The sequence below is a fragment of the Prionailurus viverrinus genome, chromosome D2 (assembly GCF_022837055.1).
Source record: "Prionailurus viverrinus isolate Anna chromosome D2, UM_Priviv_1.0, whole genome shotgun sequence".
In the NCBI taxonomy this organism is placed as follows: Eukaryota; Metazoa; Chordata; class Mammalia; order Carnivora; family Felidae; genus Prionailurus; species Prionailurus viverrinus.
In genome coordinates this window covers 8850870-8873552 of record NC_062571.1, presented here as the reverse complement: position 1 = coordinate 8873552, position 22683 = coordinate 8850870, and the positions used below count along the sequence as shown (strand labels likewise).

Sequence of the window (22683 nt, the reverse complement as noted above, 5' to 3'; positions counted from 1 at the left end):
AAATATAATTTATTGTCAAATTGGTTTCCATACAACACTCAGTGCTCATCCCAACACGTGCCCTCCTCAATGCCCATTAAACTTTAAAAAATAAATAAATAAAATACACAGGAATTCTTACAAAACTCAGTAGAATAAAACAACCTAAAAAGCCATAAATTTATGAAAGTTGCACAAACTAAATAATCAGACCCATGGAAATTAAACAATGAAGTTTTTCGCCCTTTAATGTAAAAATAATTTTTACATCTGGAGAGAAAGGAGGAAAAGTAGTTTTCTAATAACTAACAATTTACCTAGAAAAATTAGAAATCTTCATATCCTATAACTTAAAAATATTAATCACTGGACATTGGAGCAATGATTCTTAAACTTAACACCATCACACGGACATCCTGTTAAAAACACAGATTACTGGGCCTGGCCTCCAAAAGTTCTCTTCCAGTAGGTTTGGGATGGTGGATCACAATCTGCATGTCAAACAAGTTTCGAGGTGACGCTGCCATTTCTGGGCAAAGGTCCTCACTCTGAGAAGCAATGTTCATGAGTCTGGAGATACATTTGCATTTATCAGAGAATGTCAAGGATATTCACAGCAGTATTTATATCAATGAAAAATGGAATTACCTGAATGTCTACCAATGAAATACAGTATTTAGGATACACTGTGTCCAGATAGCAGGAAAATCCAACATTAAAAGAAACAAACTACAGGGGTGCCTAGGTGGTGAAGCATCAGGACTCTTGATTTCAGCTCAGGTCATGATCTTAGGATTGAGAGAGTCAGCTCTGGGTCAAGATCCACCCTAAGTGTGGAGCCTGATTAAGATATTCTCTCTCTCAAGATATTCTCATTCTCGGGGAGCCTGGGTGGCTCAGTTGGTTGAGCGTCCCACTTCGGCTCAGGACATGATCTCACGGTTCGTGAGTTCGAGCCGCACGCCAGGCTCTGTGCTGACAGCTCAGAGCCTGGAGCCTGCTTCGGATTCTGTGTCTCCCTCTCTCTCTGCCCCTTTCCTGCTCATTCTCTCTGTCTCTCTCTGTGTCTCAAAAATGAATAAGCGTTAAAAAAATTTAAAAAAAAAAGATATTCTCATTCTCTCTCTCTCTCTCCCTCTGTCTCCTTTCTCTCTCTCCTTCTGCCCCTCTCCCCCACTCACAAACTCTAATAAAATTTTTAAAAAACTATTTATTTAAAAAAGTAAATAAATAAACTTCCTATGGATAGATCTCAAATTACTAGTGTACTGAGGGGAGAAAATGCCTGTCATATAAACATTAAGATAATTTACATATTTTTAGAAGTGCTCAAAGTAGTAAACAGTATTATTTTTCCAGCATACACGTAGAGATAAACGTTAAGACTAGTAGACAAGGGATACAAACTTGGAACTGAACGATGGGGTACAATGAGGAAGGCTACAGAAGAGACAAAGAAGACTCCCCAGGAGAGACTGTCAGAAGAGTAATGGAGCAGTTCTTGAAGGAAGGCAATGACAATTAAATCATTGGCAATTTTACCTGGACAAACCCCAAAAAAGTGGAAGGGAAAAACCAAGACAGAAATCTATAGGATGAATTTGAGAAGCTCAGACACATTTACCAGAGAATTTAACTTTGAACCACCTGCTATAAAACTCGCATACACAACCTGGCTAAAGTAGTTATGGAGAGTTTTTGTTAACAGGCATGTAGACCATTCATTCCTCTGAACATACTGGGTTTTACACCAGGATCGAACAAGACCATCATTAAATTAACCACTTGAACTAGCTCTTGAACCCTTTTACTTTCAGTGAGGAACAGTTTTAGGCACTCATTTCGGGGCTGTCACAGGAAGGATATTCACTGTGTGTCCCTATGTTAAAACCAAAAAAGATACCATCCAAGAAGTCTTTGTGTCTTGAAAAAATTCTGTCTGTATCCAAAAGACTGTGTCCTCCTTTCTCCATGGTTTCAGAAACAGAGATGTTATCTGTAGGTCAGCTTAGAAACTCTAAAATATAGAATGATCAGCATGCATCTACAAGCCATCTTAGCCTTGCTATTGATCTGTTACTTTGTATTTTCTATAAAGGTAGATTTCTATCTATTGCTAATTTCCCATTAGTATGGGACTCACAAATCTCACCAGGTCCCCTGCAAAATAATGTGGGGAATGAAGAACTTACCTGGCATTTGTTCATTTTCTGCTGTCTTGGAAAAGTGTAGACAACTCTGGTGCTGTGCTGAGTTACAGGAGGAATGAGGTCCTAAAAGAGCTGGCCTGCCTGGTGGCTCCTGAATGCTCCTGCCCTATAAAACTATACAACCCAATAGATACGAAGAGCGTCAGTGCCTTTCGCCTTCAGAAAGGGCAGCAGACGTTCAAAGACCACCTAAATGTAAATATTTGCTTCCTGGGGATTTTTTCACAGTTTAAACCTCTCTTGATGCTCACACACAAAAAAATTTAAATAAAAAAGTTAGTTTAAATAAAACAATATACTCAGTGAAGCAACATTAACTCTTCACCAAACTACTGTAAAAAGAAAACAAAAACAAAAACAAAAACAAAAAACAAAAAACTTCCCGACCTGGGGCAGCTGGGTGGCTCAGTCAGTTCAGCCTCGATTCTTGGCTCAGGTCACGATCTCAGGGTTCGTGGGACCAAGGCCTGCATCAGGCTCTGTGCTGACAGTGTGGAACCTGCTTGGGATTCTCTCTCCCTCTCTGCCCTTTCCTGACTCGCTCTATTTCTCTCTCTGTCTTGATAATAAACTTAAAAAAAATACTCCTGACTACTCTGTTTATCAATTTTCCTACTGTTACTAAACCTTTGGTTAGTGATTCCACAGAAAAGGATAAAAAGCAGTGCTTTAAGGACAGGTCTATGTTTTCTTTGTCCTGGTTGGGTTTCTCAAAAGGATCTTTTTACAGGGGCACCTGCGTGGCTCAGTAGGTTAGGCGACTGACTTAGCTCAGGTCATGATCTCACAGTTCGTGAGTTCAAGCCTCCCGTCGGGCTCTGTGATGACCGCTCAGAACCTGGATGAAGCCTGCTTCAGATTCTGTGTCTCCCTCTCTTTCTGCCCCTCCCCCACTCACAGTCATTATCTCTCTCTCTCAAAATAAAAATTTTAAAAACAAGGATCTTTTTATAAAGTAATTTGCCTTTCCTCGTGTGGAAAAGCAGGCAGTCTCTCTGGAGTCGGGAGACACAACTTCCAGTCTTCGCCACTAACAAACTGTGGTTCTGAATAAGTCAGTAACCTTCGAGAAGAAAAACAAACAAACAAACAAACAAACAAACAATGTTTCTATTCAATGAGACAAAAAGTAAGGGATTCTTGGAGATCCTTCCCTCATGCCGGACTGAGTAACACCACGCCTCAAGAAGCAGTCACGGACCCCACTGGAGAGCCGCTCAGACTCCAGGAAGGATACAAGGAGAACCAAGAGGCGGGGCGGTAACCGAGTCGGCCCAGGCAGGGGCGCCCGTCTTCCCGGACCACCCCGCCTCCACCCGACGCGCTCCTGGGCCCCCCTCCCGGCCGCAGCGCCGTCCCTCTCCCACCGCCTCCGGACACACGCCCTCCTCCCGCGGCCTCCAGACCCGGGCCCCGCGAACGGCCCCGGCCGCTCCGGCAGGGACTGAGCACCGGGGGCCCGACCTCTCGTGCTGATGGACACGTCCCCATCCCGCCGTCACCGGTCCACGGACCTCCTCCACACAAACCGGCACCGACCGCCTACAGCCGCCCCGCGACTTCCCAGTCAGCGCAGCGCCGCCCCCTCGGCCCTCGTCCAACCGTCCCGCGCTCACCTATCGCTCCCTCGTCACGAGGCACTGACCCCAGAAAAGCGCAGAGATTCGGCGGCCTGGGAACCGCCTCCCACGCGAGAAGTGAGGAAAACGGGAGGGGAGGAAAAGCCTGGCGGAAGTGCCCGGAGGCAGAAGGCTGTACTAAGCATGCGCAGAACTAGGCATGCGCAGAACCGGACAGTGTGAGCAGTCCGCGCCGAATGGCAGAAAACTACCTTTCCCTGCAGATTCACCGACCAGTGGTTGGAGGGTGGCTGAGAGTGCAGTCTTTACCTAGCACGTGGGAAGTTTGGGGAGCTTGACCTAGTTACCCAAGCAGTCAGAGCCCGTCAGGGACTCCCCAAAAGTTGCGGATTGCAGCTGAATTCTAGGTGACACCAGTGTGCAATTAGACTAGAGCTGTCAAGGAAAGCAACCTGCTTGTCGAGTTCACTTTTTGAAATACTATGAAATAGACTCCATCAATACAATAAAAGAATATGAAAAAAATTAGCATCTGTCACCATCAGCAACTCTCTCAGGAAATAAAAAGCCAGGGGTCAAGGGCGGTATCAAGAAAGCTTGTTCATCAAAATCACAACAATGAATGATAATTGAGGATACATCAGAAAATCGACAGTCCAAAACAAAATTTCTTTATTCGTCTACATATTCTTTCCTCTGTGACGTTAAAATTACTTGAAGAAATGGGAGATTGACCGTTTTTTGTTTGTTTGTTTGTTTGTTTGTTTTTAACGTTTTATTGTTGAGAGAGAGCGAGCGCAGGAGCGAGGGAGGGGCAGAGAGCGAGCGGGACACAGAATCCTGAGCAGGCTCCAGGCTCTGAGTTGTCAGCACAGAGCCTGAAGCGGGGCTCGAACTCACAAGTGGTGAGATCATGACCTGAGCCGAAGTTGGTCGCCCAAACAACTGAGCCACCCAGGCACCCCAAGAGATTGACCCTTTCAATGAAAGACTCAATATTCTTTAACAACATTCCACTAAGAATCTGAACAAATTTTTGTACATACTTTTTTTCTTTGATTTTTGTGTACTTTTAATTTAATATGTACTTTATAAAAGCATATTCTCTCGGGGCTTCTGGGTAGCTCAGTCGGTTGAGGGCCCAACTTTGGCTCAAGCCATGATCTCACGGTTTGTGGGTTCAAGCCCCATGTCAGGCTTTGGGCTCACAGCTCAGAGCCTGGAGAATGCTTCGGATTCTGTCTCGCTCTCTCTGCCCCGCTCTCTCTGCCCCTCCCCCACTCGTGTGCATGCGCTATCAAAATAAACATTAAATTTTTTTTTAAAAATGAAAACAGGACACTGAAGAGATACATGCACTCCCATGTTTACTGCATTATTATTCACAATACCTGAGATATGGAAACAATGTAAGTGTCCATCAACTGATGAATGGATAAAGGTGTGAGGTAAATACATAAAACACACTACTCCTCAGCCATGAGAAAGAAAATCTTGTCCACTTGCAACTCTATGAAGAGACCTTGAAGTCATTATGGGAGTGAAATAAGTCAAAAAGGGAAAGACAAATACTGCAGGATAACAGTTATATGGAATCTAAAAAAGCTTATCTCACAAAAACAGATTGTGGAATGTTGGTTACTGAGGGCTGGGCGTTCAGGGAACAGGAGAGATGTTGTTTAAGGGTACAAACTTAGCAGCTGGTAGATATATAAGTCCATATTAACCCAATGTTAATATGTCAATTTTATCTCAATAAAAACGTACCCACTTATCCTAAAGTGATAAATAAAGAAAAACAAATTCATACTCCTCATAATTCAAAATTAACCGTTTAGAGGTGTTTTAATTTCCTGTTGCTGCTGTAACAAATTACTGCATAGTGGCTTAAAACAACACAAGTTGAGTATGCTATTGGAATTCAGAAGGGCAAAACAGGTATCACATGGCTAGAATCAAGGTGTCAGGGCTGCATTCCTTGTGGATGTTCTATGGGAGGGAGAATCCACTTCTTTGCCTTACGAGTTTCTAAAGGCTGTCCTTGCCTTGTCATCCTGCATCACTGCCACCTCTGCCCATGTTGTCACATCTCTCTGACTTTGACTTTCCTGCCTCCCTCTTTCCTTGGAAGAATTCTTGTGATTATATTGGGCCCACTGGGATAACTCAAGATAGTCTCCCATCTCAAGATCCTTAACCTAAACACATTTGCTAAGTCTCCTTTGCCAGGTAAGGTAACATTCTCAGATTCTAGGGATTAGGATGTGCACCTCTTTGGGGGCCACTATTCCGCCACAACAAGAATAAATGCAAAGAAGGATGGGTGCAGTTTTCAAAAACATTAATCTATGAGCATTATAAGGTACTTGTATTTTAATACTTTATTTTCTCAACATTTCATGTATATTATGCAAAGTATCTTCCTCTAAATTATTACTTGCAGAATGGTGGGGTATTCACATTCTATGCATCATGTTCGCATCAAAATTCTACTCCAGAGGTTTGTTTTTTTTTAATCAGAATGGTATTAAAGGTTGAAACCACAATGATTCAATAGATCATCTGAAAAGATTCCGAGACATAGAAAATAAGCTTGTACTTAATTTGTAAGTTCTTGACACCAGATGAAGTTACCTTCTTACAGGTAAAAGGGCACCATTACATAGCATTCATGAGAGCAGCTAAAGTTTGCAGGGCCGAGGTAAAGGACAGAGCGGCCCAGACAGGAAGCTGCTGAGACGATAAGCATGTGTGTGAGGGAATTGCCCAAGACCCAGGAAAGACCCAACCAAAAGGATTAAAGGCAACAGTGCCCCATGTTCAGAAACCAAGCTCTAAATATATATATATATATATATATATATATATATTTATATATTTATATATATATATATTTATATTTATATATATACACACACATATCTTTATATATATCTTTATATATATAGCTTTATACATATAGCTTTATATATATAGCTATATATATATCTTTATACATACATACATATATATATATACATATATATATGTATATATATATATAATCCCTATGCATTATAGAATACAGGTCCATTGTGCGAGCTCTCAGCTCACTTAGCATTTCCAAGCTCCCCAGGACGTGCTGGGATGGATATGGGACCAGAGATTACTAAATGGGCATTATCTTTCTGTGATCTCTGGCTGTCTCTTCAGAGTCCTTAGAACACAGCATAACTGAAGTCCCTAGGACATACCTGCACTGTCCCACCACACTGTGTCCCCAGTGGCATTTGAGTTTATACAAAATACAGTCTGAGTTTCTAGGGAACTGAGCATCCTTAGAGAGTCAGACTTTGGCACCCTGGATGAAGTTTCTATGCAAGTGTATCATTCTCAAGGACCCAAGGCCCAGCACAATGAACAGGAATTCGACCTGGAAGATAACACTCTCTAGCCTGAGTTGCCTCTCCAGAGCTAAAGAGCAATAAGAGAAGTTCAAAAAAGAGCATATTTTATATTTCTGATCAGAATTTGTTATTCATCTCCCAAGAAGTGGGCAAAACCCGGAAGATGTTGCCATTCTCAGAAGCCATCGAGGACTATGACTGTGGAAGGTTTGGTCCTAGATTCAGAAGAGAGTATGAGCTGGAGTTCTAAGACGTGGTATCTGTAGTCTGTGCAGGAAATGTCACCTGATTGGAGGGATGCTCCTCAGTCTTTCCTGATCTTTCACAGCCTTGACACTTGGATGAATACTGGTCAGTTATTTTGTAGAATGTCCCTCAATGTGTTTGGCTGATGTTTTCTCATGATTGGGAGGATATTGTATGTTTTGGGCAAGAATACCACAGAAGAGACCTGTGCTTCTCAGAGCATCCGGTCAGGAGGTTCGTGATGCTGCTGTGTCTTATTACTGGAGACATTAACCACTCTGGTAAAGTTCTGTCTGCCAGGGTCCTCTGCTGTAAAGTTACAACTTTTCACATTGTGAGTATCTTGGAGGAGATCATTTCAGGCCATGCAACTATGCCATTTCTCTTCAAATTTATAGCCTTCTAATATTAGTATCTGTTAATGGATAGTGTCTACAGCAATCATTGATGTGTTGTTTGCCTAATGATGGTTTTTTATTTCCTTTATTTAGATGACTTTTGAAGTTTTTTGTTTTGGGGTGTTTTTTGTTTGTTTGGTTTGCTTTGGTTTTTTTGGTTCTTTTTTTAAGTAGGCTTCACATCCAGCATGGAGCCCAATGCGGGGCTTAAACTCAAAACCCTGAGATCAAGACGTGAGCTGAGGGGTACCTGGGTAGCTCAGTCAGTTAAACATCTGACTTTGGCTCAGGTCATGATCTCACGGTCTGTGGGTTTGAGCCCTGCATCGGGCTCTGTCTGACAGTTTGGAGCCTGGAGCCTGCTTTGGATTCTGTGTCTCCCTCTTTCTCTCTCTGCTCTTACCCTGCTCACACACTCTCAAAAAATAAACATTAAGGAAAAAAAAAAAAAAAAAAAGACCTGAGCTGAGATCAAGAGTCGAACGCTTAACTAACTGAGCCACTCAGGCACCTGACTTTTAAAGATTTTAAGGAACATTTTCTTTCTTCCCTTTTTTAGAGATATTTTCAATTTCAATTTGTAATTTAAAAGAAGTCTAGGGCGCCTGGGTGGCTCAGCTGGTTAAGCGTCTGACTTTAGCTCAGATCATGATCTCATAGTTCATGAGTTTGAGCCCTGCGTCAGGTGTTGTGCTGTCAGCACAGAACCGCTTTGGACCCTCTGTCTCCCTCTTTCTCTGCCCCTCCCCCACTTGCACTCTGTCTCTCAAAAATAAACATTTAAAAGAAAATAAATTAAAAATAAATAAAAGAAGCCCAAATCATCAAATAACACATAAAACTTCCTATACACTTATCTAAGAGTGGGGTTCATTCACAAGATACAAACAATTACAGAATGCATTTCGGCTTACTAGCTAAAGTATCATTACCATATGGCAACCAGAGGGACAATCTGTACTTCGTTTGAGATGTCAGTTTTAACATTTTGTTATTCCAGACAACTAATAATAATTCAGAACTTGTATTCTTTCAACATTACAATAATAAATCAGACTTCATCAATGTTTATATGAGGTCATTTAAAATTTGCGTAACTAAAACAATCTTAAAGACAGTACTCTTACTATATATTCTTTTTACATACATATATGTGGGTTTTAACTATACAGTAAAAGAAGATGTAAAAGGTTACACACTGAACTAGTAGCAATGGTTAAAGCAAGGCAGGCTACCAATGTAAAGGTGGTGGGTCCAAAGAAATTAATTCTTTAATGAATCATTTTGAAATAATTTCAAATTTCACGAAAGTTCCAAGAACAATGCAAAAATTCCGATATCCTCCTTACCTAGATTCCCCAACTGTTAACATTTCACTGCATTCTTTTTGCATGTACCTATTTAATCAACTATCCTCGTATGATCATTCTTTTCCTATTTGAGATCAAACAACAGACACCATATATCACAGTTCCTAAGTACTCCATTATGCCTTTTCCTAAAATGAGGGCACTTTCCTACAGAACCACCATCCAAACAAGCAAGTCAGGAAATCAACCTTAACAGAACACTACTGTCAAATCCACAAACCCCCTCCAAATCTCAACAGCTGTCCCAACATCTTTTTCCTTCCTGGTCCTGGATGCCACCAGTCTGGGTCTATCCTATGTTTCATCACCAGACTTAGGTCATGCTTTCTTGGTAGTAACCACAGAGAAGATAGATCAATGCGTCGCGTCGTGGGGCACACGTTGTTGACAGTGGTGATATTAGCCTTGATTATCTTGTCATTTTGGTGTCTGGTAAGTTTCCCTGCCAAAAAAATCACCATTATCCCCTTTGAAACTGGTATTTGTGGAGATATATTCTGAGATTATGCCAATAATCTGTCCCTCATCCACTCGCCAATCTTAGTATCTGTTAATAATCTCACCTGAATCAGTCACTATCAAATACTGGTTTTTTATTTCCATTATTCCTCATACATATATTAGTAAAGAAAAGGTTCGGGGCGCCTGGGTGGCGCAGTCGGTTAAGCGTCCGACTTCAGCCAGGTCACGATCTCGCGGTCCGTGAGTTCAAGCCCCGCGTCAGGCTCTGGGCTGATGGCTCGGAGCCTGGAGCCTGTTTCCGATTCTGTGTCTCCCTCTCTCTCTGCCCCTCCCCCGTTCATGCTCTGTCTCTCTCTGTCCCAAAAATAAATAAACGTTGGAAAAAAAAAAAAAAAGAAAAGAAAAGGTTCCCCTTCTCCCATTCATTTATTTCTATATCAATACGGATTCATGGCTTCCTGTTTTGTACCAAAGATTATACTCCATTCTTACTATTTGTTTTTATGCTCAAATTGTTTCAGATTTGGCCAACAGGAGCATCTTTGAGATGGCTTTTGTGTACTTTTGCTATGCCCCCATTATTCCTTGAGCAGCTCTTTGCCTTCTCCCTCGAGAAGATATTTTAGGTTCATCTGCTTTCCCTGGCCCAAGTTTGGAATCGGCCATTTACAAAGGAGTTCTGTTTCCTTTAAGTGGAAGGTAGTATCTAGGCACCAGACTCTGGAAGGTAGTGCTCATTGCTGTGAGGATGTACTTGCTTCTAAGCAATCTCAGTATAAAGAGCTAGGAAATACATGTATGGAGGACACACACACACACACACACACACACACACACACGTACATTTGCATATACACATGCATGTGTCTACACACATATGTAGACATACACACCTATAAATATTTCTATGTCAACACCTCAGGGTTCTGCTTAGTCTTCTGCCTTTCTATATTTGTAAATACTTTCAACAGGGAGAAATTTGGCCATCAGTTTCAATATATTTCATCTTGCCCTCAATGTAATCAATCTCCACCCATGCCAACCATTTCCTCTATCTATAATCTCCTTAATCCCCACCTCCCTAGTGTCCTGTGTTTCCGTAATGGGAGCAGCCACACTATTCTGTTCCTCTTCACTTCCCCTCACTGGCCTGCATTGGGACTGCTGTCCCTGTACTGGGAAGGGGAGGAAGAAAAAAAGGAATAGTTGTAATTAAAAAATATATGCATGTATTCCAATATTATTTGTAAAATAAAAATAATAAAAATGAAATAATGCTATAGATTGTTTATGCCCCATGTCACCTTCCCTCCAAAAAAAAATCATTTTGTGGGTAACTAATCCCAATGTCGTAATATTTGGAAGTGGGGCCTTCGGGGGATGATTAGGTCATCAGAGCGGAGACCACATGAATGGGATTAGTGCCCTCAGAAAAGATGCCCCAAAGGGATCCCTCACCACGTCTGCCATGTGAGGACACAGGGAGAAAACGGACCTCTATGAACCAGGAAGCAGGCCCTCACCAGACACAAAATCTGCCAGGGCTGTTATCTTAGACTTCCCAGGCTCCAGAAGCGTGAGAAATAAGTATCTGCTGTTTATAAACCACCCAGTCTATGGACTTTGTTATAGCAGCCTGGATTAACTAAAATGTACAATTAGACAACACGGTCTACAGGGTCTAATTTCTAGTCACATTAAGGATGCCACAAGGTTCCTACCCATAGCTCCTACGTTCCACATGACGTTGATAGAGTGATGTCTCCTCCCTGATCCACATTCTCATCGTCACTAATATAGCCATTCATTCACACTCCCCTGGCTTACTAAAAGTTAAATTTGATAACTTATAGCACAAGGCCTGATACTTAGTAAATGTTTGACAACATACGTTTAGTAATTATATAGAGGGCACAGAGGGGGGAAGTTTACTTAAGATAACCCAGTCACTCCTTCCTCCCCGTACAATGGCTAGTGTCAGCCCAAGAATAAAATGCCTGAACCGAGAGACCATCAACTCAGGAGTAAGCATGGTTACCAGTTATAGCTGCCAATGCCCTTCAATTTCCTTTATTGTTTCAAAGAATGTGACCCAAAGATCCACGTATGAGTTATAAGCACACAGTAATCAGCTCACAGTCCTGTCTCTTCTGCTCTGAATACACAGACTTCCTCTAGGGAAGCTTCTTAGAATCAGTTTAATTTTTAACTAAGTCTGTGTTTTAACTTGTAGCTTAACATTATTAACTAAGTTAAAGAGTAGGTGATTTACTTATCAAGTACAAGCTACATTAGTCTTCGGAAATAATTTTAAACTCAGAACACATTTGCAAGAGTAGCGCAAATAACCTTTTATTCTCTGAATTATTGAGAGTAGGTTGTCAGCATGTTCCAACACCTCACATACTTTAGTAACAAGAATACATGATCACATTTCAATCCTCAAAATCAGGAAACTAACACTAATACCTACCACCTCATCCTCAGACCTCATTCAAGTTTCACCCATTTTCTAAATAATTCCCTTTACAGAAGAATGATTTAATCCATGATCCTGCATTGTAATTTGCTATTTCTTCCGTCTCCTTCAACCTGGGACACTTTCTTAGTTTTCTTGACTTGCATGATCATGACATGTTTGAAGATCACAAGTCATTTATTAAAAAAATTTTTCTTTTAACTGTTTGAGAAAGAGCATGAGCGGCTGAGGGGCAGAGAGAGGGAGACAGAACCTGAAGCAGGCTCCAGGCTTTCTGCACAGAGCCCAACATGGGGCTGAAACTCACGAACCGCGAGCTCCTGACCTGAGCTGAAGTTGGACATTTAACTGACTGAGCAACCCAGTCGTGCCACAAGTCATTTATTTTATTATTTTTTAATTTTTTTTAACGTTTATTTATTGAGACAGGGAGACACAGAGCATGAGCAGGGGAGGGGCCGAGAGATGGAGACACACAGAATCCGAAGCAGGCTCCAGGCTCTGAACTGTCAGCACAGAGCCCGAGGCAGGCTCAAACTCACAAACCACGTGATCATGACCTGAGCCGAAGTCAGATGCTTAACCGACTGAGCCACCCAGGCGCCCCACAAGTCATTTATTTTAAAGAGTGTGCCTCAACATGGGTTTGATGTTCCTCTCTGCTTTGACTCAGGTTATGCATTTTTGGCTGTATTCTCACTGCATCCTATTAGATGGTACACAAATTAAATACTATCGAGTGACACTAATTGTCAGTATTACTTATGTTAACTTTAATCGCTTGACTAGGCTGGCTGAGCCAACTTTTTCTACTGTAACCACACTTCTGTTTTGCCAGCTGTCATACTTTGCCAATAGTATATGCTGGCGGGTTGCAAGGGTGGAGGGAAGAGGGACATGCTTCTTCCTGTTTCCTGTGGGCTTCCCCTCTATGTCCTGTGCTGTCAGCACCTTACCAATGCTTCTTCACCCGGTCAGGTGTAATGTCCTCTGAGGACAAGGCGCTGAATTCACTTTTACAGTGTTTCCCCATCACAAGTACCAATGTCAGGCAGCCAATATGGGTCCCAGACCTGTGAGGCCATTCCTCTGGGCTCAGATACCCCCAGCAGTGGAACAGGTTCCTTCGGAGTTCTGCACTTCAGCTCTGAGGGACGCCTACCCTGTTCCCTTCATTTTACCAGCCTAGAGCTTGGAGCTGCTGCCTGCAGTTGCTATCCTAGGGATACACTTGACTCTTATTTTTCCCTTTCAGATTCTTCTTCATATCTCAGGGTTCCCCGTATACCCTTTTAGATCCCTAGACAACAGTACACCAAGTTAACAATTCCTTGTATCATGTTGTTTCTGTTCAAATCGCTGCTGTGGTTTCTCTCTTCTGGCAACGCTGATTATGTCTCACTGGAATTTAACCTTGGGAAGATTAGATTAGAACTTCTGTTGTATTCACTGTTGTACAACGCCTTCTACATAGTGACTAATATTTATTGAATCAACAAGTGCTCGGCTGTATTTACAGAAATGTGTTTCTTACTGTGGGTTGAGGATGCAGCTGTAGTCTGCATAAACACAAAGTGTCCAAAGTAGTATTGTTCAGAACGATGAAAAATTAGAAACAAGATGCCTTTCAACAGAATGAAGTTATTTTAATAGAACGGAGCATAAGATGCTAAAAAGAACAAAAGCTACATATATAAATATGGTCATAACTCAAAACCATTTTGCTGGTTTTAATAAGTGGTGTTCAAGGCACAGTGTGGAAGATGACAAAATGTTACCAGAACCACCGAAATTCACGATGAGTTTATACACAGTGGCAAAAAGCAGAGAGTGAACAGCAGTGAAATCTTCAGTGTAGGGAAGGAGGGTGGTGTCCTGTGGTTGGTCCATCTAGATTATGGACCAGCAGTAGACATGACAAGAATGGGGACAAGAACGCAGGGCCTAGAAATGCAATAGCCACATCAAAGGGTGTCTATACAAAAAATGGGGTTTCAAATCAGTGAAGTAAGGGCAAATGAATGTACAGGCGAAAGATCCACTGGCTAGTCATTTGCAAAAAAAAAAAAAAAGTTGGATTTTTAGTTCACACCATATTTAACCAACAACACAAAGAGGTCAATAGATTATTCTGTTTATTCTAAACACATTTGTTTCATATATTTTAAAGACAAACCTGACAAAATACAAAGTTCTAAAAAGAATCTTCTTGTATCAACTCAAGAAGCAGAAATACACTTCATACTATGGAATGACTATTTTATTTCTAATGTTCAAGTTCTAAACATAACTGCCTTTGGCTCTAATAACAGAAAACATCAACCCAAACTGTTCACTATCTGTGAGGTAGATAATGAAATTGAAGCAGAAAGATTAAATCACTACACAGGTCACTCAAATAGTAAGTGACAGGCATAGAACAGTTTCCAGAAACCATGCATAATTCTAGGGCAGAAATGTGGCAGCCTACCACAAAAAAAATACAAATGCAGAGAGTCCTGTGCTCACATTAATATCTGCACTTTGCACTTAAACTTACATAAACATACCCTCTAGAAAACACAAAAATGGGGGAAATGTCTTCAATGGGCCCTGCTTTCAATCCGAACAGTGTACGAAGTACTCATGTTCAAGGCCACCTTTGAAAATTAACTTATATGTGTATCATAAACAAATGTGTGCTGAATCGTTGCAGATTTCCAATAAATCTTGACTTTATTAAATGTTATATGGGTGATTTGCTAAAAGGACAGTTTCTTCACAATGTCTATATGGAGTTATATATGCCACCAAAAAGCAGAAAACACATGACATTCACGCATTCAATGTTCCTTTTAAAATTCATATATGTTGAGGTGTAAATATGTGATGGGACAATAGTATTTAGTGTCAGAAATCCTAGCGTACGTTACAAAAGTTACTTAGATAAGGGTGCAATGCTCCTACTGTAACTACTGTGAGTACAAAACAAAAATCAAGGATACAGAAAACAGCTGTTAAAGAGCACTGTCGTGTGCAAGCCTGACCTAGCACAGATGCTACTCATATACATTTAATGCCGCCGCTCTGACTCAACTCACTTGCGCCTTTCTCAAAGCGATGTGTCCCTTGATGAGCAAGACCGTTAAATAAACATCCTGTGTCATATTATTTGTAAGTTATTTAATACTGCATCCGAAACATCGCTTCTAGAATAAGATCATTTCTAGGTAAGGATGTTTTCCTCGTTTCCTAAACTGACAATTTTCTTTTGTTACGTATTCTGATATATAACTCTTGAAACGTTTTTCAGGTTGTTAGCTTTATTCTACTCTCAATTATCTACTGGACAATCAGACTGTGAAAATTTTCCTACATTCATTTTTGGGGTTTTCCACTGTAAATTTCTGATTTATAAAATGTTTGGCTTGTTGATGAAGGTTTATTAAAATGCAGGATATTGAGAGCGGTTTCTCCCCTAATGAATTCTCTGACCTACAGTGTTTCTCATACCTTCATTAGATTCACAGGATAGACGGGATAAAGCATGGCTAGCATACACTATGACAACAGAAAGCTCTAAACATGTAATGGCTGAAAAAAAAATTATTTCTCGTCTACGACAAGACTTACGAAGTGATGTTAGTGAAGGCAAAACTCTGCCCAGGACCCTGGTTTCTCCCAACTTAAGAATCTGTAATCTCTAATGACTAGCTTCCACGTTGTCCTGAGGATATCTCCATTACCCCCTGATAAGGAAAGAAAAACGAAAGTAGGAAAAATTCCAAATGAGGTCTTTTACAGGCTTGGAATTTGTGCCCATATTGCGAGTCACAGGTCATGTGGCCTCATGTGTATGGAAGACAGGCTAGCAAATCTGGACTAGTTGTGTAACCATAAAGAAGGAGAAATGGGTATTGGGAAAAACATAGCACATTTCTGCCATAGGGTTCCTACCCTACGTGAACTCCTTGATGATTTGTAAGGGCTGATTTCCGCCCGAAAGCTTTTCCACATTCACAACATTTATAAGGTTTCTCTCCTGAGTGAGTTCTCAGATGGGTAGTGAGGGTAGATTTATGACGGAAACTCTTCCCACATTCATTACATTCATAGGGCTTTTCCCCTGTGTGAGTCCTCTGATGATTGATAAGAGTCGACTTTGTAAGAAAAGATTTCTCACATTCAATACACTGAAAGGGTTTCTCTCCTGTGTGAGTTCTCCGATGTACGTTGAAAGCTGAGAGATGACGGTAAGTTTTGCCACACACATTACAATGAAAGGGTCTATCTCCCGTGTGAGTCCTCTGATGTTGAGTGAGGGCTGACCTCTGGCAGAAAGTTCTCCTACACTCCTGGCATTCATAGGGTTTTTCTCCCGTGTGAGTTCTCTCATGTCGAGTGAGGGATGACTTCTCGTAAAAAGATTTCCCACATTCGTTACATTTATAAGGTTTCTCTCCTGTGTGAATTCTCTGATGTGCATTGACATCGGACTGTCGATAGAAAGTTTTACCACATTCATTACACTGAAAGGGCTTCTCTCCTGTGTGAGTTCTCTGATGTACGTTAACTTCTGACTGCCGGTAGAAAGTTTTTCCACATTCATTACATTGAAAGCGCTTCTCTCCCGTGTGAGTTCTCTGATGCACGTTAACGTCCGCCTGCCGATAGAAAGTTTTACCACACTGATTACATTGAAAGGGTTTCTCTCCCGTGTGAATTCTCTGATGTGCATTAACGTCTGACTGCCGGTAGAAAGTTTTTCCACATTCATTACATCGAAAGCGTTTCTCTCCTGTGTGAGTTCTCTGATGAACATTAACGTCTGCCTGCCTATGGAAAGACTTACCACATTTGTTACACTGAAAGGGTTTCTCTCCTGTGTGAGTTCTCTGATGTGCATGCACGTCTGACTGCCAATAGAAAGTTTTACCACACTGATCACACTGAAAGCGTTTCTCTCCTGTGTGAATTCGCTGATGTGCATTAACATCTGACTGCCGATAGAAAGTTTTACCACACTTGTTACAGTGAAAGGGTTTCTCTCCTGTGTGAGTTCTCTGATGTAGCTTAATGTCTGATTGCCAATGGAAAGTTTTACCACATTCATTACACTGAAAGCGTTTCCCCCCTGTGTGAATCCTCTGATGTCTCTTTATGTCTGACTGCTGACAGAAAGTTTTACGGTCTTCATTACACTGAAAGCGTTTCTCTCCTGTAGGAGTTCTCTGATGTTGAGTGAAGGTGAAAGTTTTCCCACTTTCATTACATTCATGGGGCTTCCCCCTCATGTATGTTCTCTCATGTCGAATGAGGGATGACTTCTTGTAAAAGGACTTCCCACATTCACTACATTTATAAAGTTTCTCCCCTGTATGTGTCCTCCAATGGTCTCTGAGAACTGATTTGTGACTGGTCTTCCTACGTGAATTAGGTTCATAGCGTTTCTCTCCTGTGTGTGTTCTCTGATGCGCTGTGAGATTTGACTTGTAGTTGAATGTTTGCCCACATTCATTACATTTGAATAGACACTCACCTCTCTGGCTTTTCTGAACTTGAGTGAGGTGTGACATCTTACTGAAATTATTTTCCATTTGATTGCTTTTGGATTGTTTTATTTCTGTGTAGACCGCATGACATTTCAACAGAGATGATATCTCACAGGTTTCCCCATGTTCCTTATATTCACAGAGTTTCTCTCCTATGTCATTTTGCCTGTGTGGAATTATTACGGTCTTTTCTCCTACGGGTTTTCCACCATCATTATATTTTAAAGTCTCCTCTGAAGTCTGAGTATTTAGGTGCTGAATAATACCATTCTTATGGCCAAAGGTTTTCTCATTCTGATTATTTTCACAAGAAATCTCTTGAGCATGAGGTTTTTCCTGCTTAGTATCAAGAAATTTCTCATATACATTTAAAATACCATATTTTTTTCTTGAAGAATTTCTATTACTACCAATTGATATTAAAATATTTTTCAAACTCACTCCATGTAAGTCGTATTTACAGGACATTTTTCTTGAAGGAACAAAGTTTGCACTCATATTAGATGGTTTTCTTAAAGCATGAACTTTTTCTGAGGCCAGTGTTTTGTTCTTAAATGCAACTTGTAGCAAATATTTGTCTTGGTTTTCCTGGATTCTCTCTGTTAGGTAATGAGCTTTGTTGTCTTCTAGAAATGAAAATATTGAACAGACCATAAGATTTCACAGATCTAATGGAACTGGATTAAGATACAAATGTCCTATTATATACTTGACTTTTGGTTTTGGTAGTCTCTTAGGATCAAAGTGCCTTTTTTCCCATCTAGTTCAAGAAAACTTAAGTGGAAAAAGGGAGAAAAGCCATTAACACAAGGACATGTAATTATTTAGCCCTTTATAAATAAAACATTTAAAACAGAAATGAAGATATAAATGCAATTAGCAGTGTACAGAGGATGGAAGATTCTATACGAGTGACAGATTCAGTAGGAGAAAAGTCACAGAAAATAAGATGGGTCCAACCAAGCTAATAAAAAGTAATTGGAGTGACAAGAAAAACCAGTAGACAAAGGTGTTCAGAGGCAAAACATGAGACATTAAGGAGACAGACTACAGAGTAGACCTCATACTCTCAAACCTATATTGTTCTAGTAACATCTAAACAAGTTTTCATTCTTCCAGCTGAAGTTTCCTCCTATGCATTAATAGCAAGGTAAATTGCTGAATGAGCCAACTGGCTGATGTTTAAGTAGAGTCACTAAATTGCATTATAACTCCCCTCCCAACTATGATTCACAGGAATACCAACAACCAACAGAAAGTATAAAACAATGACAACATTAAGTAATCTTGTGCCAATATAGATCGGATGTATCACCCTGTTTTGGCTCTGATACCTTCATGGCGCTCTACTGGAGCTATTCAATAGGTGAACCTACCATGATACATTTATGTTCACTTGCTTTTCCTTGAAACAACACTGCTTGTGCCAAAATACTAATACTTAATTTTGCTTTACAGTTCACAGCTCACATTTCCACATTTCTATTTATTATCAAAATTTAAGGATCATATTTTTTCAACCAAATCCCAGAAAATGAGTAATGTTTACGTTGATTTACCATTTTAAAAAGTATTGTCCACATTTTCTGCCCAGTGCAACAAAGTCTGCCCCGAGCTGAAAAAAGTGCCACTGGCCTGAAGCATGTACTACATGGAAAACTGTTACAAGTCACCATTCAGACAAACAAAATTTACACCAACTAAATGCGCATCAGATTTTTGTTGTTGTTGTTAATGTTTATTCCTTTTTGAGAGAGACGGCGTGAGTAGGGGCGTGGCAGAGAGAGGGGGACAGAGGATCTGAAGCAGGCTCTGAGCTGACAGCAGCAGGCCCGATGCATGGCTCGAAGTCATGAACTGTGAGATCATGACCTGAGCCAAAATTGGAAGCTTAACCAATTGAGCCACCCAGGCGCCCCCTGCATATCAGATTTTCAAGCTGCCATTCTACAACTCCCCAGTCAATATCCTTTGCTCCAGTTTAGTCAGTTGTCTCATTAAAGTACTCATTCGTGACTACAAGGTCAAAGTGTGTTCCCTCACTCAGAGCCAAGGCTAGGATATAGCCAATTTAGTATCTAGAAAAAAAGACAAAATAGCACTATTTTTCCAAAATTTCAAGAATTCCTTTTCAAATCTTCTTCAAGACTTTCAAAATTTACCCTAAACCTAAAAGTAGTTCCTATGTAGATCAACTGTTTTAACACAACAATACCACTGCTTTGTAACATACTGTATCTCACCTAATACAATACACATATATTTAAGTTCTAAACTCAGAATGCATGTTATAATTGATCACATATCTGTGATCAACAAGTCACAATATAATATTTTACCTTAGTGATTCATTCACATAATGGTCCAGTTACAAACTATGGCTTCTTAGATTTGAGGGAATACAACAAATTTTTCTTTTTTTTTTTTTTTTTAAATTTTTTTTTTTCAACATTTATTTATTTTTTGGGACAGAGAGAGACAGAGCATGAACGGGGGAGGGGCAGAGAGAGAGGGAGACACAGAATCGGAAGCAGGTTCCAGGCTCCGAGCCATCAGCCCAGAGCCCGACGCGGGGCTCGAACTCACGGACCGCGAGATCGTGACCTGGCTGAAGTCGGACGCTTAACCGACTGCGCCACCCAGGCGCCCCCAACAAATTTTTCTTAAGTAAACACTGAATTTAAAATGTTTCACGTAATTTAATCCTCATTTTTCCATCCAGAGGATGCCAAACTTCCTTAGAAGGCAAAACAGTACACATTTTAGGCTTTGCAGGCCATACCTGCCTTTCACAACATCGAGTTCTGCTATTTGTACATGAAATCCGCCAAAGATCATATGTAAACAAATGAATATGGTTGTGTTGCAAAAAAAACACTTTTATTTACGATAACATGTGGTAGGTCTGCAGACCATAGTTTATAACCACTGCTCATAACAAGTGCTGTTAACTCTCTGATTTCCTTTGAACCTGAGTAATTTTAAATTAATAGACTTCAACAAGCTGTGCGTATCAGTATTCCTGGAGAATTTTTTCAAACACAAATGTTTCGACACTATGCCTTTTTATACCCGATGAATCAGAACTATAGGTTCATGCAAGTAATCAGAATGAGTTCCCTCACAATGTTTTCAGAATATGAAATTTTTCTTCTACTTGATTCCAATCAACAAGTGCTTATCAAATGTCTATTTCAGGTTATATACCAAAGTAAGAAAGAGTACCATGATTGCCATTTTCTGTAATATCATTCATCAGATGTGAAAAAAGATAGATACAATAAGGAAACATCATGATTTTGCTTTTGTTTCTTGTGAAAGACCCACTGCATGCTGGACACTCTGAGAAAGAAGAGATTACATTGGCTCAAACATTCAAGGTCTGTTTCTTGGAAGCAGATACACTTAACCTATACTATTATAGGTTATTATACTATTATAGGTTATTTTTGTATTATAACCTACACTATAATATTATATTATTCAACATAATAACAATAAAAATGTTTTATTTATATACTAAACACTGTTCTGAGGACTTTTCATTCATTAGCTCATTTAGTATTCAGTCAGAGAAAGCACACAATGAAGAAAGGTGTGGATGATTAGAGTATGTTTAAGTGATATTTGATGAGGGGATCAAATGGTGTTTAGCATGAGTGTAAGCAAGATAAAAATAAGATTGCAGCAGCCAAATAAGGCCATAATGGAGTATGGCAAGTGTGGCCATAATGCATAATGCAAAAGGCAAGTTAATTTAAATTTCATTAAATAAATAATAGGGGTAACACAGATTTACTTTGTCTTTTTTACTACTGAAAGAAAAGACGGTCTAAGGCAAACAAAACCACCACCATCAACAACAAAAAAACCTCTCACCAACTACAATTAGGAACTAGAATAAAGCAAAGTATGAGGGAATGTAGTTCTACCTGATATTGATATAAAGTAAGAACATGAGAAATATTAGAAGTTTACAAGGAAGAAATACAAATGCAAAAGAAAAAGAATTAGTTTGTCTTCTGAGCTTCATAATTTTGTTACTGATTTCTGGTTTTATCAGACTACAACTAGGGAACGTCCTATTTCTACTTTGTAGGATTTACTGAGGGTTTCATTTTAGCAATGTTCTTCGGGCACATAATCGGTCTTTTTCCCATTGTTTTTAGGTACAAAGATATAATCTTGTAAAATAACAATGGCTGTGCTTTTGTTACAGTAGTTAATCTAATACAAGCTTGTAATCCCATTAATTTATTGCCTATTTATTTAAATAGTATCAAGTACTACATGTAGCAGTGAAAATATTATTTCCTCCCTCCTCCTCAAGAACCAAATTTTAGATTTTATTACCTTTCTAAGTTTTAGCTTTGTGATATTAAACACACAAAAAAAACCCTTTATCACTTGACTCGTCTGCATAAACGATACCCTTGGACCCGGAGCTTTGAATAATCAGAAAACCAGCATACAGTCATTCTCAGGCATTACCCTTTTCGCTTTCAATTTTATCATATACATATCCTTTCTCTACTTGAAAAGTAGGTGCCACTCACTGAGAGATTCTTAGAAAACATTTGAAATGTCCAACTCCTAAACTGACCACTTAGATTGTAATCTCTCCTGGCTTCCTCACTAACCTTCCTGGTACTCACCAACTCACCTGGGTAGTTCTGGTATAGAAATTCTTCCTTTACTATCCATGGCTCTTCCCCTTCCTCCAATCTGAAGATCACCTCTGGCTTGTTAATGAGAAACCCTGTAAAAGGAAAAATGACACAGAATTTGGGCAAAGCTGCATGGGTACAGCAATTCTAAAGGAGGGAGGAGGTATACTTTCAGGAGGTGGACCATGATGAGGTTCATTTAAACCTTCCATGGGATGTGAAAATACAAATATTCTCCCTCGTGCTCAAAAGAGATGAACCACCTCAGACTCCTGAAGCAAAAGTCTCAACAATATTAACCACAAAAGACCAAATGTTTTGGTATCTAAGAAATAAAACGCATGCTATACAAAGTTCGGCGTGCAAATTGCTTAC

At 40.1% G+C, this 22683-nt stretch overlaps 2 protein-coding genes across 17 annotated transcripts in view; both read right to left on the bottom strand.

Annotated features, from left to right (window-relative positions):
• LOC125147519 (zinc finger protein 33B-like) overlaps nucleotides 1-3784 on the bottom strand; it is a 37222-nt gene extending 33438 nt beyond the window's left edge. The window contains 3 exon segments of the mRNA XM_047824593.1: nucleotides 2172-2303; nucleotides 3154-3252; nucleotides 3704-3784. Coding sequence (XP_047680549.1) covers nucleotides 2172-2186 — 15 coding nt within the window. The 5' untranslated portion in view covers nucleotides 2187-2303; nucleotides 3154-3252; nucleotides 3704-3784.
• A 9374-nt stretch (nucleotides 3785-13158) lies between these two features.
• The window catches only part of LOC125147516 (zinc finger protein 12-like), a 31769-nt gene continuing 22244 nt past the window's right edge, over nucleotides 13159-22683 (bottom strand). For 14 of the 16 annotated variants that reach the window (XM_047824581.1, XM_047824582.1, XM_047824577.1 and 11 more), the window contains 2 exons: nucleotides 22305-22400; nucleotides 13159-18267 (listed from right to left, as the gene is read on the bottom strand). In XM_047824581.1, coding sequence (XP_047680537.1) covers nucleotides 16043-18267; nucleotides 22305-22400 — 2321 coding nt within the window. In that variant the 3' untranslated portion in view covers nucleotides 13159-16042. Of the gene's footprint in view, nucleotides 18268-22296; nucleotides 22401-22683 lie in introns of those variants that run through there. The other 2 variants (XM_047824592.1, XM_047824591.1) reach the window with 2 other exon arrangements.